Raw genomic sequence first — 14185 nt, 5'->3', positions numbered from 1 at the left:
TCTATGGGCAGTGATGAAAACATTCTGGAATTAGGGTGATGATTGTACAACTTTGTGAATGTGCTAAATACCACTAAAATATCTCTTAAATAAATAAACAGGCATTTTCAGCACTGCTGAAAGTTTTTGCAATTTCAAAAAGAAATCAGATTTTTCTTGAACAGGGGATGTTAGATTCAATATTAAACCTGGTAATTTTTTTCTCTTGCTACATTTTTTTATGGTACCTTATAATTGTACATAATGATGGGATTTGTTGATACACATTCATACATGAAATCTGGTGGATTTTGAGTAGGGAGCAGTCTTCTGAGCATGACTAGTTTAGACTTTCAGTATATCCTTGAAGTCTTTCTCTCTGTGGTAACCTGGTTGCTGAAATCCTGAATTTTAGCATTAACAGGGTAGAATTGATTCAATCATTTTCTTAAAAAAAATTTTTTTTAGTTATAGATGGACACAATACCTTTATTTATTTATTTATTTTTATGTGGTGCTGAGGATAGAACCCAGTGCCTAACACACGCTAGGCAAACACTCTACCACTGAGCCACAACCCCAATCCCTTGGTTCAATCTTTTTGAAAGCAGAAATGTATAGGTAAAATGATAATGAATGTCTCAAATACAAGTGTAAATACTGAACATACTCTAGTACCTTGAATTATCATAACTAAATCTTTCTAAGAAATTGTACAATTGTACAACAATAAAGATAATTGGATTAATGATCCTCCAAGTCTTTGAATGACATCAAAATTCTAGGACGACCTAAATTAGATATTATAGGAGCCAAAAATGCTACTGTTCCTTTCCAGGCCAGTTCACACCACCTCTATTATTCTCTTAATGATCAGCACAAAACTTAAAAATATCTTTCTTTGTTGACTTTTGTGGGGAACTGGGTTTTCCTCTTTCTTTTCTCTTTTCAGAATGGAATGATTGTCCACATTCTTTCTGGAAAATGCATGGAAGCCGTGGTTCAGCAAGACAATAAAGATTTGTACTTGCGTCAGTGTGATGGGAAAGTCAGCCAGCTGTGGCGATTTGACCGAGTCCACCCTGTGGGTGAACGATGAATGGCAATGGCAGAAGGGAAAAATGTGGGCATTCGCGGTTCTGCCCCAAGGGAACTAAAGGAGTATGTTTATTCCACAAAGCAGATTCTTTTGTGCTTGTGCTCCTGGTGCAGGAGAGAAGAAAGCTTTGTGAGTCCATATCAGAAGCCCCTTCTTCTCACCCCTTATTTCACTGACTGCTGGCTGTTGAAAAAAAAAGAAAAAAAGAAAAAAAGAGTGAATTCATTGTCTTCATCACTGGAGATGATCATCATATATCACAGAAGATTATTATTATTATTTTTTTTACTAAGCACATAACACTTGCTTTTATCCCTGAAAGACCTGGGCATGTCTGGCAGCATTGGGTACATCAATCCCATGGGTCAATTTCTTGATCTTCAAGTAGTCTTAATTTGGATTATCTGTGTGGCCAAACATGAGAAGTGAAAGAGCAAGAGGATATAGTGTTCTGATAGTCCAAAAACTTTGATTAGGTTTATAGGCACCAATTTCATGTTCATTGGTTGAGCCATAGCTCAAAACGAAGGAAAGACACAGGGAGAAGCAAGGTAGGGTTAAAGAGAAGATGGAAAGGAGCTTTGGCTTGACTCTCCAGCTCAACTTAGCCAGCTGAAAAGAGTCCATAGACCTGGGATAAGACATTTTCATCTTAGTGGGAATTTCCCTGAAACTTTCTACCTCCATTCACCTGCACTAACCCTTCTCTCGCTTAATCCACCGTTGCAATAGTCATTGGTGTTAGAAGGAGCAGCACAGCCTGAGCATTCTCATAATAAATGTGTTTATACTTGATAAATTTCCTTGATGCCCTTTTATGGGATTTGCATTGACTTGAAAAGAAATAATGAACTTTGCAAAAGTGCAAAACTCCTTGGAAGGGAAATGTGAGAGCCTGAGTCAAAATTCTTACAAGAGTAAACAGTGCTGGGTGTTAATGTCTGTGAGACCTGACAGGGTCATCTCTGAGACCATAGTATTTGTCTGGGACCCTTAAATATGTCTGTTGAATTCTCAAAACTTTGGGGACAATAAAATCACAGCAGAGATAGGCTAACAAAAGAGAATGGTTCTCCTGGCTGTGACCTAGTTTGGCTATAAGAGTTGCTGAGTGGGGTTAGCTCTGCTGTTGAGAAAGCACCATTTATGCCCACTTCTCTCCCAGATGGAGCTAGCTCTCTACATGGTAAGCTTAGAAACCTTCCCTTAAAGATCCTTCGGGATGTGTCAAATAAGAATAACTAGGTAGGAAATGTTTCCAAATCATACCTATCATAACTGTGTATTCATTCTCTGTCTGCAAAGTCAATGGCCCACTGCATTTCTCCATCCTTAGAATGCATCTTAGACCTGTGTTAATATGGTAGCCACTAGTTAAATATGGTGCATTTAATGGAAATCCACTAAAATTAGACAATAGTAAAAATAGTTCCTCAATTCTAGTAGCCACATTTCAAGAGCTCGATAATCACATGTGGCTAATGGCTATTGGAAATCACAGATATGGAACATTTCATCATCGCAAACACTACTACTGGACAGCATTAGACGCATCGCCTTTCTAGAGAGGAGATTTTAGCCACTGTCTTCTTGCTTCAGACCTCTCTCTATTTAAAACAAATTCCCCTGACATCCTAAGGCTGAGATGGAACTAAAAATTCTCAGATGGCAACTTTGCAAAGGGTATTAATGATTTAAGAATAAAAATTAGATAAGACGTCTATTTTTTTAAAGAACCTTATTGTTGTCATTGTGGGTATTTGAAGTTGCTGGGATAAATTAATATAATTAAATAAAAGGCTGAATTCAATTGTGTAAGTTGTATTTGGTAGTAATTAACAAAAGGACCCAGATGGCTTATTGCTTAATTGGTTGAACAAAGCAAGAATGTGGTGTTTCTTGCTTCCTTAACCATCCCCATGATTTATGACTTTATTACAGAAATGGCTGTCAACTCAGTCCCTGGCTGGTACTTACAGACCCTTAATTTAAACAAAACAGATGACTCTATTTAGTTCTAAAAGACCCTCTCCTTATACTGTAACTAGAATTCAAATTCCTTTCTTCTCTGTGGACTCAGTATTCATTTTATACACAGTGATCAATTTAAAAGCAGAGAAACTTGGCAGTTGAGAGATCTGATTCCTGATCTTAATTTTATTTATTTACCTGAATTTTATGATTGGATTTTTTTTGCAGGGGGAGGGTACTGGGGACTGAATCCAGAGGCATTTTACCACTGAGCTACATCCCCAGTCCTTTTTACTTTTTATTTTGAGACAGGTTCTCACCAAGTTGTTGAGGGTATCACTAAGTTGCTGAGGCTGGTCTCAAACTTCTCATCCTCCTGCCTCAGGCTCCTGAGTTGCTAGGATTACAACTTAGCAGTTGTGAATAAGGCATTCACAACTGCTCCTAGTGACTGGAAGATTGAATTTTGACATTACTCCCACCAAGCTCACCATCATTCTTAAGTATCCCATATTCTTTATGCTATTTCACAACAGTAAAAGCAGATGTCATCCCTGAAAATACCTTGATTAATTTCCTATTTTGCCTCAATGCCATAGATCCCACTGACAAACTTGGAATTCTAACCCCATAGATACCAGTTTCCCAGGCCCATGACAATGATGCTGTCACTGCAACAAAACTTGACATTTTAGGGCTGGGGTTGTGGCTCAGTGGTAGAGCACTTGCCTAGCCTGTGTGAAGCACTGAGTTTGATTCTCATCACCACATACCAATAAATGAATAAAATAAAGGTCTATCAACATCTAAAAAAAAAACTTTGACATTTTAGAGGTCATGTTATCACACCCACCTTTAGGGGGTTTCATTTTCTACTAACAGGTCTTGAAAGAGCCAGTTAGACAACAAGTGACCTGCGACCAGTCACCAAATCTGGACATACAAAATGTAAACAAGTCTCATTTTTTAAAGCACTCCAAAACAACATATGTAGAGTTGTGAAAACACCAAACAAAACATTGACGTAGGCTGCCTTGTTGGACACAGTTCTGCTTACTCTACTATTTATACTTGTTCTTTTTTTTTTTTTTAACCTTTATCTTATTTATTCATTTTTATGTGGTGCTGAGAATCGAACCCAGTGCCTCACACATGCCAGGCAAGTGTTCTACCACTGAGCCACATCCCCAGCCCCCATTTATGCTTGTCCTTTAAAAGTTTTTTAAAAAGTACAACTTGTCAAATGCTTTTAGCCAAAGCCCAAAGCACCAATGGGTCTTGCTTGATCATTCAAACATCTCAGTTAGGCAAGCATAATACCCAAGGAGGAGCTATTTCCAGGATTCTAGAACCCTCTGGTATTTCTATATTAATAATAGTCCCTCCAATCTTCAACCTTCTTTCTAGTTTCAACTCCTTCTTCCATGAAATGCACTCTAGGATATGGAAGTGTGTCCTTTACATTATTTTATTACTATAAAGATCTTTGTTGGATCGGGAGTTCTTTCCACACAGGTGAAATGCTCATATTTTCTCAATGCCAACATCTTTGCCTGACTCTTGGTTTTAGAACAGACTCATCACCGTCAACTCACAGCTAGAAGGATGATTTGCAGATTCAGCCCAGACAGGATTCATGTTTGAAAATTGAAGCTTTCTCAGTTGTGAGACCGGAGCTGTGGACCCAGCGCCGGCCACCCGAACCGCGACAGGGCGACAAGTGTCGAGGCCCAGGAGTCTGGAGCTGGCCGGGTCCTAGTGCTGAGGAGCAGGGCAGTTGTCCTGCCCAGCCGCACACTGCCGCTCTGCGCTGCCTCGGGTGGCCTCCGCCTCTGGGGCCATGGCAAAGCACTAGCAGATCCTGGCCCTCGACCCACCCACAGACCTCAAATTCAAAGGGTCTTGCTAAGTTGCCCAGGTTGGCCTTGAATTTGGGATCCTCCTGCCTCAGCCTCCCCAGCTGCTGGAATTAAAGGCCTGCACTACACTAAGTCTTTAATAGAATCTGTTTATAGGCCCCTTCACAGATGAAGTCACTACAAACCTTAAACTGCGAAATCCCTGGGACAGGAAGGTGTGTTTCAAAGTGAAGACTACCGCACCTCGGCGGTCCTGTGCGCGGCCAGACAGTGGGATCATCAACCCAGGGTCCGCCTGACCGTTTCAGTGATGCTGCAGGCCTTTGACTATGACCCCAATGAAGAGAGTGTGCTACACACACACGTGAGGCACTGGGTTTGATCCTCAGCACCACATAAAACAAAATAAATGTTAAAAAAAATTGTAAAAATGACTTCAGGGAGAGATGATGAAGCTGTCAGAAGAAAATCGACACCTGAGGGATGAAGGCTTAAGGTTCAGGAAGGCAGCACACTCGGATAAAACGATCCTTCTCCACTGAATCCTTCAGAGATAACGTCACCAGTCCTCTCCCTTCACTTCTGGTTGTGACTACGGTCATTTTCATTGGATTCTTTCTAAGGAAATTCATCTTGTAGAGCGAAGTATGCGGAGTACTGTTTCTTTCTTTTTTTTTTTTTTTCTCTTGACCAGAAAAAGATTTGTTTATCTACCATTTCATTGGTAGTATGGCCCGCGGTGACCATTATTTTTGTGAGTGTATGGCATCATATACGTTTTGCCTTTAATGATCTCTTACGGTTAGAAAACACAAAAAAAACAAACTGTTCTGCTCCTGGACAAATTGTACATTACCAGATCATCACTAGCAGATGTCAGTTGCATATTCAGTCCTTTATGAAATTCTTAAATAAATAATTGTTCTTTCTTTGTGGTTTTAATAAAGAGCTCACGAATTGTTCTATGTCTTATAAATGTTATTTTAATAATCCCTTTAAATTTTATCTGCTGCTGTTGCCTCTTGAAACATGATTTGTAGGGTTGCTAATCCCACTCATTCAGGAAGCACCAAGAGGTGTTCTGTGGGAAATCCTGCCTCTTAGTGTAAATTTCCATCTACCTTTGCTAATATCATGGCAGAACTTTTCTTAGACCTCCTGAGGCAGTTGTTGAATGAGTTTTCCATCCTTACAATCCTGTCCCATGGTATTTAACATAAAAAATAAAACTGTTAACAGATTCTTGAAAAAAAGAAAAGAAAAGTGAAGCTTTCCAACAACTCCCAAACTGACAGTTGACTGACATCCCAGGACCCATGACAGATGCTAAAATGGTAGTCTTCTCTCTCAGAAAGAGACCGGGGCCAACTCTACCACAGCTTAGGCTTATAAAAGGCTCTTAACTTTTCAGTGAAGTACATACTTTGCTTTTTTTCAGAGACCATCATAAAGGCACTGCTGATCACTCCTCAGGCACAGGCCAAAGGGGAGCCCTACTTAATGTCTTATCTAAATAAGATCCAGGAGCTGGATCTTCAAGCACTGACTTCCCCCAGATGCACCAAAGCTGACTTGTTCTGAAGGGGTAAAAGGTGGCAGCTAATGGGATTACCCACCCTCCAACTCCAGCCATGGAGCAATAGTGGGAGCTGCTTTGTTCTCCAGCAGGATCTCCTGCCTTTCTCCCTGCTAATTGGCTCCAGGGAGAACACCTGACCCAAGCTGGGCCAATCAGCATATTCCTCAACAATTTCATCACTCAGACTAAGAAATTAGCCTCTCTATAAGTCACCTAAGAGATAATGTGCTGGGCATGGTGGCGCACACCTGTAATCCCAGTGACTTGGGAGGCTGAGGCAGGAGGATCACGAGTTCAAAGCCAGCCTCAGCAAATGTGAAGTGCTAAGCAACTCAATGAGATCCTGTCTCTAAATAAAATACAAAAGAGGACTTGGATATGTCTCAGTGGCCAAGTGCCCCTAAATTCAATCCCTGGTACCAAAATATGAGAGAGAGAGAGAGGGAGAGAGAGAGAGAGAGAGAGAGAGAGAGAGAGAATGTGAAAACGTATAAGATTTTGGCACCTTTTTTTCCCCACATGAACCTCGTAAGCAGATAAATGCAGTCTAAAGAGAGAATTAAAGGGGGAGGAAGAGTTTGGAAAGGAAATATAGAAATAGGAGCACAGGCAAGAGCTAGAGCATCATGATTGTATTCTGGTTGCTGGTTCCCAATTGTTCCCCAACCTGTGACTTGCTAGATCCCTGTCCCTGAAGTCCTCCCAAACATTTTGGTTTAATCCAGTGCTCCTCAAATTTTACTGTGCCCACAAATCACCTAGGGATTGTGTTAAAATGCAGATTCTGGTTCAGTAGGTCTGTGTTGGGACCTGATATCCACATTCCGGCCAGCTCCTGGGTAATGCTGACACCACTGCTCTGCCAGCCACTGTTTGAGTGGCAAACATTTAAACTATTTCAGTAGCTTTTTTTTTTTTTTTTTAATGTTATTTGGAGCTTGGAGAGTCCTCACTGTACAAGTTTTTCGATTATTCTTCTTTGCTTCTCACAAATCTCTTTTGAATTCATGGGATAGGATGGTTTGATCCTATATTTTATAGGACAATGCATCTAACAAAAGTAATAACCACCATTGTGAATTAATTTTCCTCTCTTCACTTAGTGCTCTTCCTCCTTCTCTTCTACTAGTTTTGTTCTTTTGACCACTGAAATTCTTTTTGTTGTTGTTTTAGCTATTCATCTGTGGTTTTAATTGTACCTCCTTCATTTTCCTTGCCTTGCCCTCTACTTCTCTCTTCTCATCTTTGATCAAAAACTGTTTTTCCAGGACCATGTTCTTATGACAACTTTTATCTTACACTCACTTTTCCCTTCTGAATCTCTGTGCCCTTTCGTCACCAATTCCAACTGACTTATCTTGATAGGGTGGGTGGTATCAGTTTCTCCAAAGAATTTTTTGAAGCACTGAGCAAATTCATGGCTCAGATTGTAAGCTCTTTCCAGTCACAGTTCCTCTCCTGAGGGACTCCACCAGGATGAAGCACAATAATGCTATTTAATATGAATTTGGAGGTGCTTCTGGGAACAGAGGGCAGGAATATGGCACCCATCTTGAGGAGGCAGATGGGGCCTTATGCAGAGGATCTCCATAGAAGCAGTTGTCAGGGACTCCCTGTAGAAAGATAGGCCAGGATCTGTGACCTCTAAAAGTAGCTACAACTAATAACCAAATATGAAATTAAATGAAAAAAAATCCTACCAAAGTTCAAATTTTGATTTTCTCAGTCCTCAATTCCTGCAGTAAAATTAAAACAAACATAACTAAGAAGGAAAACCACATTCATCCTCCAACACCAAAGTGACATAGTCCCACCCCCATCCTTCTAGTCTTACACCAACTTGCTCATAAACAACTTTCAACTGTCAGTATCTGTATTTCTTTGCCTAGATTGTTTTCCCCCCCAAAGTCAAAGAAAGCTGCTTTATGATATGGGATAGGCCCTAGATAGCTTGGAAGTCACATCACCCTGGAGTGCTTCTCAATCAATGGCTGACAAGAGTTGGTACATAAATACCTAAGCTACCTCCCCTCTCACATAGGATAACTCTGAGGTGCATGTTCTACACTGTTTCCCAGAGATCAGTATTGGGATTAAGTGCTAGTCACCCACGGTCATGGCTTCCTTAATAATGCACCTTTAATTGTTGACATTCCCTTTCCCACTCCCATAATTATGCTTCCTAGACTTATCCTCCAAGTAAAAACCACTTGTACTCAAATTCCTGACTCAGTGTCTCCAAAGACACATGACCAGTCTCAGTGAAAGCTTCTGTCTACAAAGCATTTTGCTTATCGAATCCCATTCTGCTTATTCATCAGTAGTCCACCCCATGCTCCAGATACTCTCTTAGTTGAACACATCGCAGCAAATTTCAAGACCAGAGTAGTGGTTTCCAGGCAACTCCGTCCAGAAGAAAGAGACTAAAGAGGCAACATGCTTAGTCCTTATGCCAAGCTTATCAGTAACATTAGACATCCCTTCTCTTGGGGAAAAGTGAGTAAGGGATGAAGAGAGGCCATTAGTGTTCCACTAATTGATGTCCCTTCTCAAAGAAATCTGATGCCTGGAGAAACAAGGTTCCTATGCATCACATGCATACATATGTGCACACACACACACACACACACACACACACACACACATTTCCCTCTCAAATTTATCTGTGTTAGAGGATATTCAGTTACACCACAGAAGTTAGGAGCAGAGCACATGATGGCTTCCCGTGATAAAGTAAGGAAGATTCAGATATGACTTGGGTACTGAGGAAGAGATAGGGTCCAATGATATGGTGAACACCTGAGATTTCATAATGAATGCCAAACAGGGTTAGGCGTATAGTCTTCAATATAAAGTTGTTTGCCTTATTGCTATTGGCAAAATTTTTAACCAAGACTTCCTGATTTGTGTGGTATGTTGGGGATGAGAATCAAGGTACAAGGCTGAGTTCCTCCTTAGCACAGGGAGGGAAATGAGTAGTCATGCAGGTTGAATGGACACCAAAGAGATTGAGTATCTGTGGAAGCAGGAACAGGGGGGCCAAGAGGGATGGTGGTATAGGAAGAATTAATCCAAATTCTTGATACACAGCACCAAACAGGGCCAACCAGGACAAATTCACTTAGTTAAGATAACATTTTAAGATTATATTAAACTGTGAACAAGGGTGGTTTTGCAAACTTTTTCTGTAAAGAACCAACTAAGGATTAAAATTTTTGGTTTCATGAGTGCTATAGTCTCTATCATAACAATTCAGTTCTGCCATTGTTGCACAAACAGGACCATGGACAATAATAAACAAATGAGTGTGGTTGTGTTTCAATAAAACTTTATTTATAAAAACAGGGGGTGGTCAGACTTGTCTGACAGCTGCTACCCCTGGACTAGGGTAATTGGCTCAGCTACAAAAGGAGATGGATTATAAGTTCTTTTGGGGAGGTGGTTTTGGAGATTGAACCCATAGGTACTTAACCACTGAGCCACATCTCCAGCTCTTTTTAAATATTTTATTTAGACACAGTGTCTCTAAGTTCTTAGAACCTCACTAAGTTACTGAGGAGGGATTTGAACTTGCAATCCTCTGTCTCAGCCTCCTGAGCTGCTGGGATTACAGATGTGTGCCCCTGCGCCCAGAGAATCATGGATACTTTAAAACACACACACACACAAATAAATTTCCAAAGAAATCATGAATGAAAATCACAGAATTATAAATTTTAAATGGGTACATTGTGTGATACGTGAATTTTATCTCAATAAATCTGTTTAAAAAAAGAAATTGTGAATGAACTTGAAAAAGATAAAACTAAATTTTTATAAATAAAAGCAAAAACAGGAAAAAAAAAGGAGGGAAATAATGTACATAACACAGGTTCTCATGAGAAGTAGACTCTAGTTCACTTTAGAAAGAGGTAAGAATAAGCAAACCTATTCTTATTAGAAAAGCAAATCCTTTTCTAAAATCAAAATAATACAACTCTGACATGGTAGCCCCTGCCTCTTTCTTAGCGGGACATACAGATTCCAGGTTCTGTTAATAGAGGTTAATAAAGCAGAACATGCTTTCCTAACAAGACCACAGGCAGCATGGAGAACAACGTGGAAGTGAAGGTTGGTAAAAAGAAAGAAGTAACTCGGAATTTTAGCCAAGCCAAAGGGATTAAATGACACAAACAGATACAACTTGATATTGATACTTTTTATCCTATGACACAGAAGACACAAAGGGCAGTGTGTGCGCATACACACACACACACACACACACACACAATTCCCTTGCATTTAGGATGGAAGGACAATCAGACACAAGCTCTTGTGTAGGGCAAGAGCAACAACTTTTACAGATTTATGCAAATCTCTGGTTTCCAATTTCGCCAGACTAACACTAACAGTAGGAGTCAAGCCGAGGAAAAGGACTTCCAATATTGAAGTTTTAGGCAAAGGCTACATGAAGCCAATAAACCTTTCTCCTTGTGCTCAGAAAACAACACTGGCCCATAAAACATTTAGCAAACAAACCCAATAGTGCCTGATGCCTGTTACTCTATGTTTGAGGTTGTCAGATTCATCCTATCCTTTCAGGTATTAGTATCAGTATATCCAAGGCTGATTTTGGAGAAAATGAAGAGCCCCAGGCACCTACCTCTCCCCCAAATCATGGAGAGTTCCAAAGAGATCCAACCCCTAGCTCTACTGCTGATCTCAGTTGTCATTGTTCAGTGAGCCTTGGCCATACATACACCAGGCACAGGGGGCATTAGCGATCTGGGCAGACAGGGGGAAACCATAACTCAGGTCTATTTACTTTTATCTTGGAGAATCTCCCCCCGACCCAATATCAGTCAGATGCCTGAAGCAACAGAAGGATGAGAAACCCCTATTCTGACTGTTCATTGGGGAGGTTCTTTTCCTCTCCAGTCAACTCTTTGAGACTGGCCTCTCCAGGGAGACCCATGGAGGCTCTCAGTGGTGGGTTAGTTTGCCTAGTGGTGGAGCCATCACTGTCCCCTTGAGGTTCCAGCTCTGTGCCCTTGACAATGACATCGCCTCAAGATCCCATCTGGTCAGGTCTCCAGCAGCCTTCTCCAATCCATCTGCCTCCCTACCCAGGTGGCTCTAGCCTAGCAGGTGGGATCCATGTGGAGATGTGATACATGTTGCCTGAAGGTGGTTCTTGTCCTACACTGTTATTCAATATGGCTCATGGTAGACTTATTGTCTAGACTAAGCAACAGGCTTCTTTTAGCAAAGAGCCATGGTCCACACTTCCTTAGTTTAATCTTAGCACTTCCCTTAGGATTGGATGCTTGATTTCATGGCTTCTACCATGGAAGAACAAGGGAGATACAGAAGCAAGGCATTTCAAGAGTTTAGAGAAAATTCAAGTAGAAAACAAAATCATGAACATTGATTGGGCAATAGACAGTAAGATCTCTGTGACCAAACATATGCACCCATCGTTAGAAATACTAGTAATAACCACAACCCTAAGCACCCAGTCAGTGCTAGATCTTTTACCCACCTTATTTCTTTTTATAATCATAATAGGTCAAGGAAATAGGCACCTTTATAATCCCTACTCTAACTTAGCTCATTTTATAATTGAGTAGTAAGGCTTCCACTTGTAAATTTTCTCAAGGGCTAGAAGAAATTTCTAAATTTTTTAGAAGGGTCTAGAGCTGGATCATCTGGTTCCAAGACTCCCACTTTTAACCTCCATGTTTGATGGTTTACTAGTATCTGTGAGTAAAGAAAATGAAGCCAAATACTGACCATCCAAATAGGAATGGGTAAAAATATGGGTCACGTTGTTTCCGAGTCTGCCAAAATTAGGTGCTTCAGTTGGGATGAGGTCAGGTGCATGTAACAGAAGAACCAACCCCCAGGGGATTAAAAATAATGTCCTTCTGTTATCTCACATGCCCAAACTGAGGATAGGCATTTCCATTCTTGGAAAAATGACTGGCGGGCATCTGTGGTCTGGGTTTTTTCCCTGAACCTTCCATTCACCATTCCTGTTGGTTTTTGTTCCTGCTATCTTTATTTTTGTTGACCAACATGAATACCACAATTCAAACATTGCACCTTTGCTCCAGTAACCCAAACAGAATGGAAAGAAGCAGCAGAAGTTCTCTAACAACATTAAAACAATAAAATTTTTCCAGAAGTTCTCCAGAAGACTTTTCTTCCTGTCCCATTGGCCAGAACTGTGCCATATGGTCACACTAAGCAGCAAGGGAGGCTGGGAAAGTAACTAAGAAAGTACCCCAGCAACAGGGCACATGGACACCAAGAACCTACCCAGGTTCCGGGAGCTGAGAAAATGGGAGGTTGGCTGATAAGTGGCCTGTAACAGCCTCTGCATTGGGGGAATGCTTCCTCTCTTAGGTAAGACTGGGTTCTGCTTCTGTCTTTTATCATTATGAAGTAAAACTGTACCACACAGAGACCGAAACCTATAAAATTCTGTGCTCACACTTCTTGGATATTATTCATTTAGCTTCTGCCTTTTTAAAATTTTTTTTTATTTATTTTTTTTATACTAGGTATTGAAACCAGGGGTGCTTAGCCACTAAGCCACAGCCACAATCCTTTTATTTTTTAATTTTGAGACAGGGTCTTGCTAAGTTTCTTAGGGCCTCACTAAGTTCTGAGGCAACTCATGATCCTCCTACCTCAACCTCCCACTTCAACCTCCCAAGCCACTGAGATTACAGGTGTGTGCCAATCTGCCAGGCTCTAGATTCTGCCTTCTGACCAACGTAGGAATCTTCGGCTGCCTCAGAACCAGCTCAGTGTCCTCAGTTTAGGGTACATGGAGGGCAAGAAGGGCACTTGCCATCTGGCTCTGAACCTCTGCCTCTAGAGTTAGTGAAACATTGTAAGAAGCAAAGGTGTTTTGATCTCTTTTATTCCACATCTTCCATCATGACAACCAATAAAATCCTACTTGTTTCTGACTATGAGAAATAGGTTCTTACTTGATTTCTAAAAGAAACATGAAGGTGAGTGATCATGGCGTATCAGTAAAGAAAATGAAACCACGTGCTCGCTTCAGCAGCACATATACTAAAATTGGGATGATACAGAGAAGACTAGCATGGCCCCTGCGCAAGGATGACATGCAAATCCGTGAAGGGCTCCATATTTTTAAAAGCACTGGAGGTACCCTCTGGGTGGACATTCATTTACCTGGAAAAGTCAACCCTGGGTCCCCAGGAAACAGATTACTATTTATATAGGAGCCCTGTCCAGATTCACTCCTTCAGGTCCTTTCCAGACCACAGTCCTTCCTGAGATGAGAATCTCTTGTTCAGGTTTCTGCAAATTATCCACTACATTTTTCAGGCCCAGGCATCCACATTTAGGGTAGTTTGGCTCAGTTCTGTTTCAGAGACAGCGTGGAGGGTGACTCTTTGATTTGGATTTGGGGCTGACAACAATGGTGGGGCGAATTCCAGAGATGAACTCGAGACCAGTGCTGTCCAATAAAGTAGCCACAAGCCAAAAAAGAAAATGAAACCAAGCAGTGATCATCTGAATAGAAATGGGGATTCACATGGGATTTATGATGATTTCTTCCTTTTTTGTATGTCACGTGAAAACCTATGCCATAGGAAGCTGACTGGAAATCTTGCTTATAACAACAGTGACAGCCTTTTAATCCCATTTGCTTTCCTTCATTGGCAAAGGGGATTA

The 14185-nt window shown here is 40.9% G+C and overlaps 1 protein-coding gene and 1 non-coding gene across 3 annotated transcripts in view; both read left to right on the top strand.

Moving 5' to 3' along the window:
- Positions 1-2888, top strand: part of Galnt15 (polypeptide N-acetylgalactosaminyltransferase 15) — a 42433-nt gene extending 39545 nt beyond the window's left edge. For both annotated transcript variants that reach the window (XM_047531893.1, XM_047531894.1), the window contains exon 10: positions 932-2888. In XM_047531893.1, the coding sequence (XP_047387849.1) occupies positions 932-1078 (147 nt within the window). In that variant the 3' untranslated portion in view covers positions 1079-2888. The remainder of the gene's footprint in view (positions 1-931) is intronic.
- Positions 2889-13531: 10643 nt separating this feature from the next.
- Positions 13532-13638, top strand: LOC124969628 (U6 spliceosomal RNA). The gene has a single exon (XR_007106002.1). It is a non-coding gene; the product is annotated as a U6 spliceosomal RNA (small nuclear RNA).
- Positions 13639-14185: the final 547 nt, after the last annotated feature.

This window comes from Sciurus carolinensis, chromosome 17 (assembly GCF_902686445.1).
Source record: "Sciurus carolinensis chromosome 17, mSciCar1.2, whole genome shotgun sequence".
Classification (NCBI taxonomy): Eukaryota; Metazoa; Chordata; class Mammalia; order Rodentia; family Sciuridae; genus Sciurus; species Sciurus carolinensis.
This window is presented reverse-complemented; position numbering and strand designations above follow the sequence as displayed.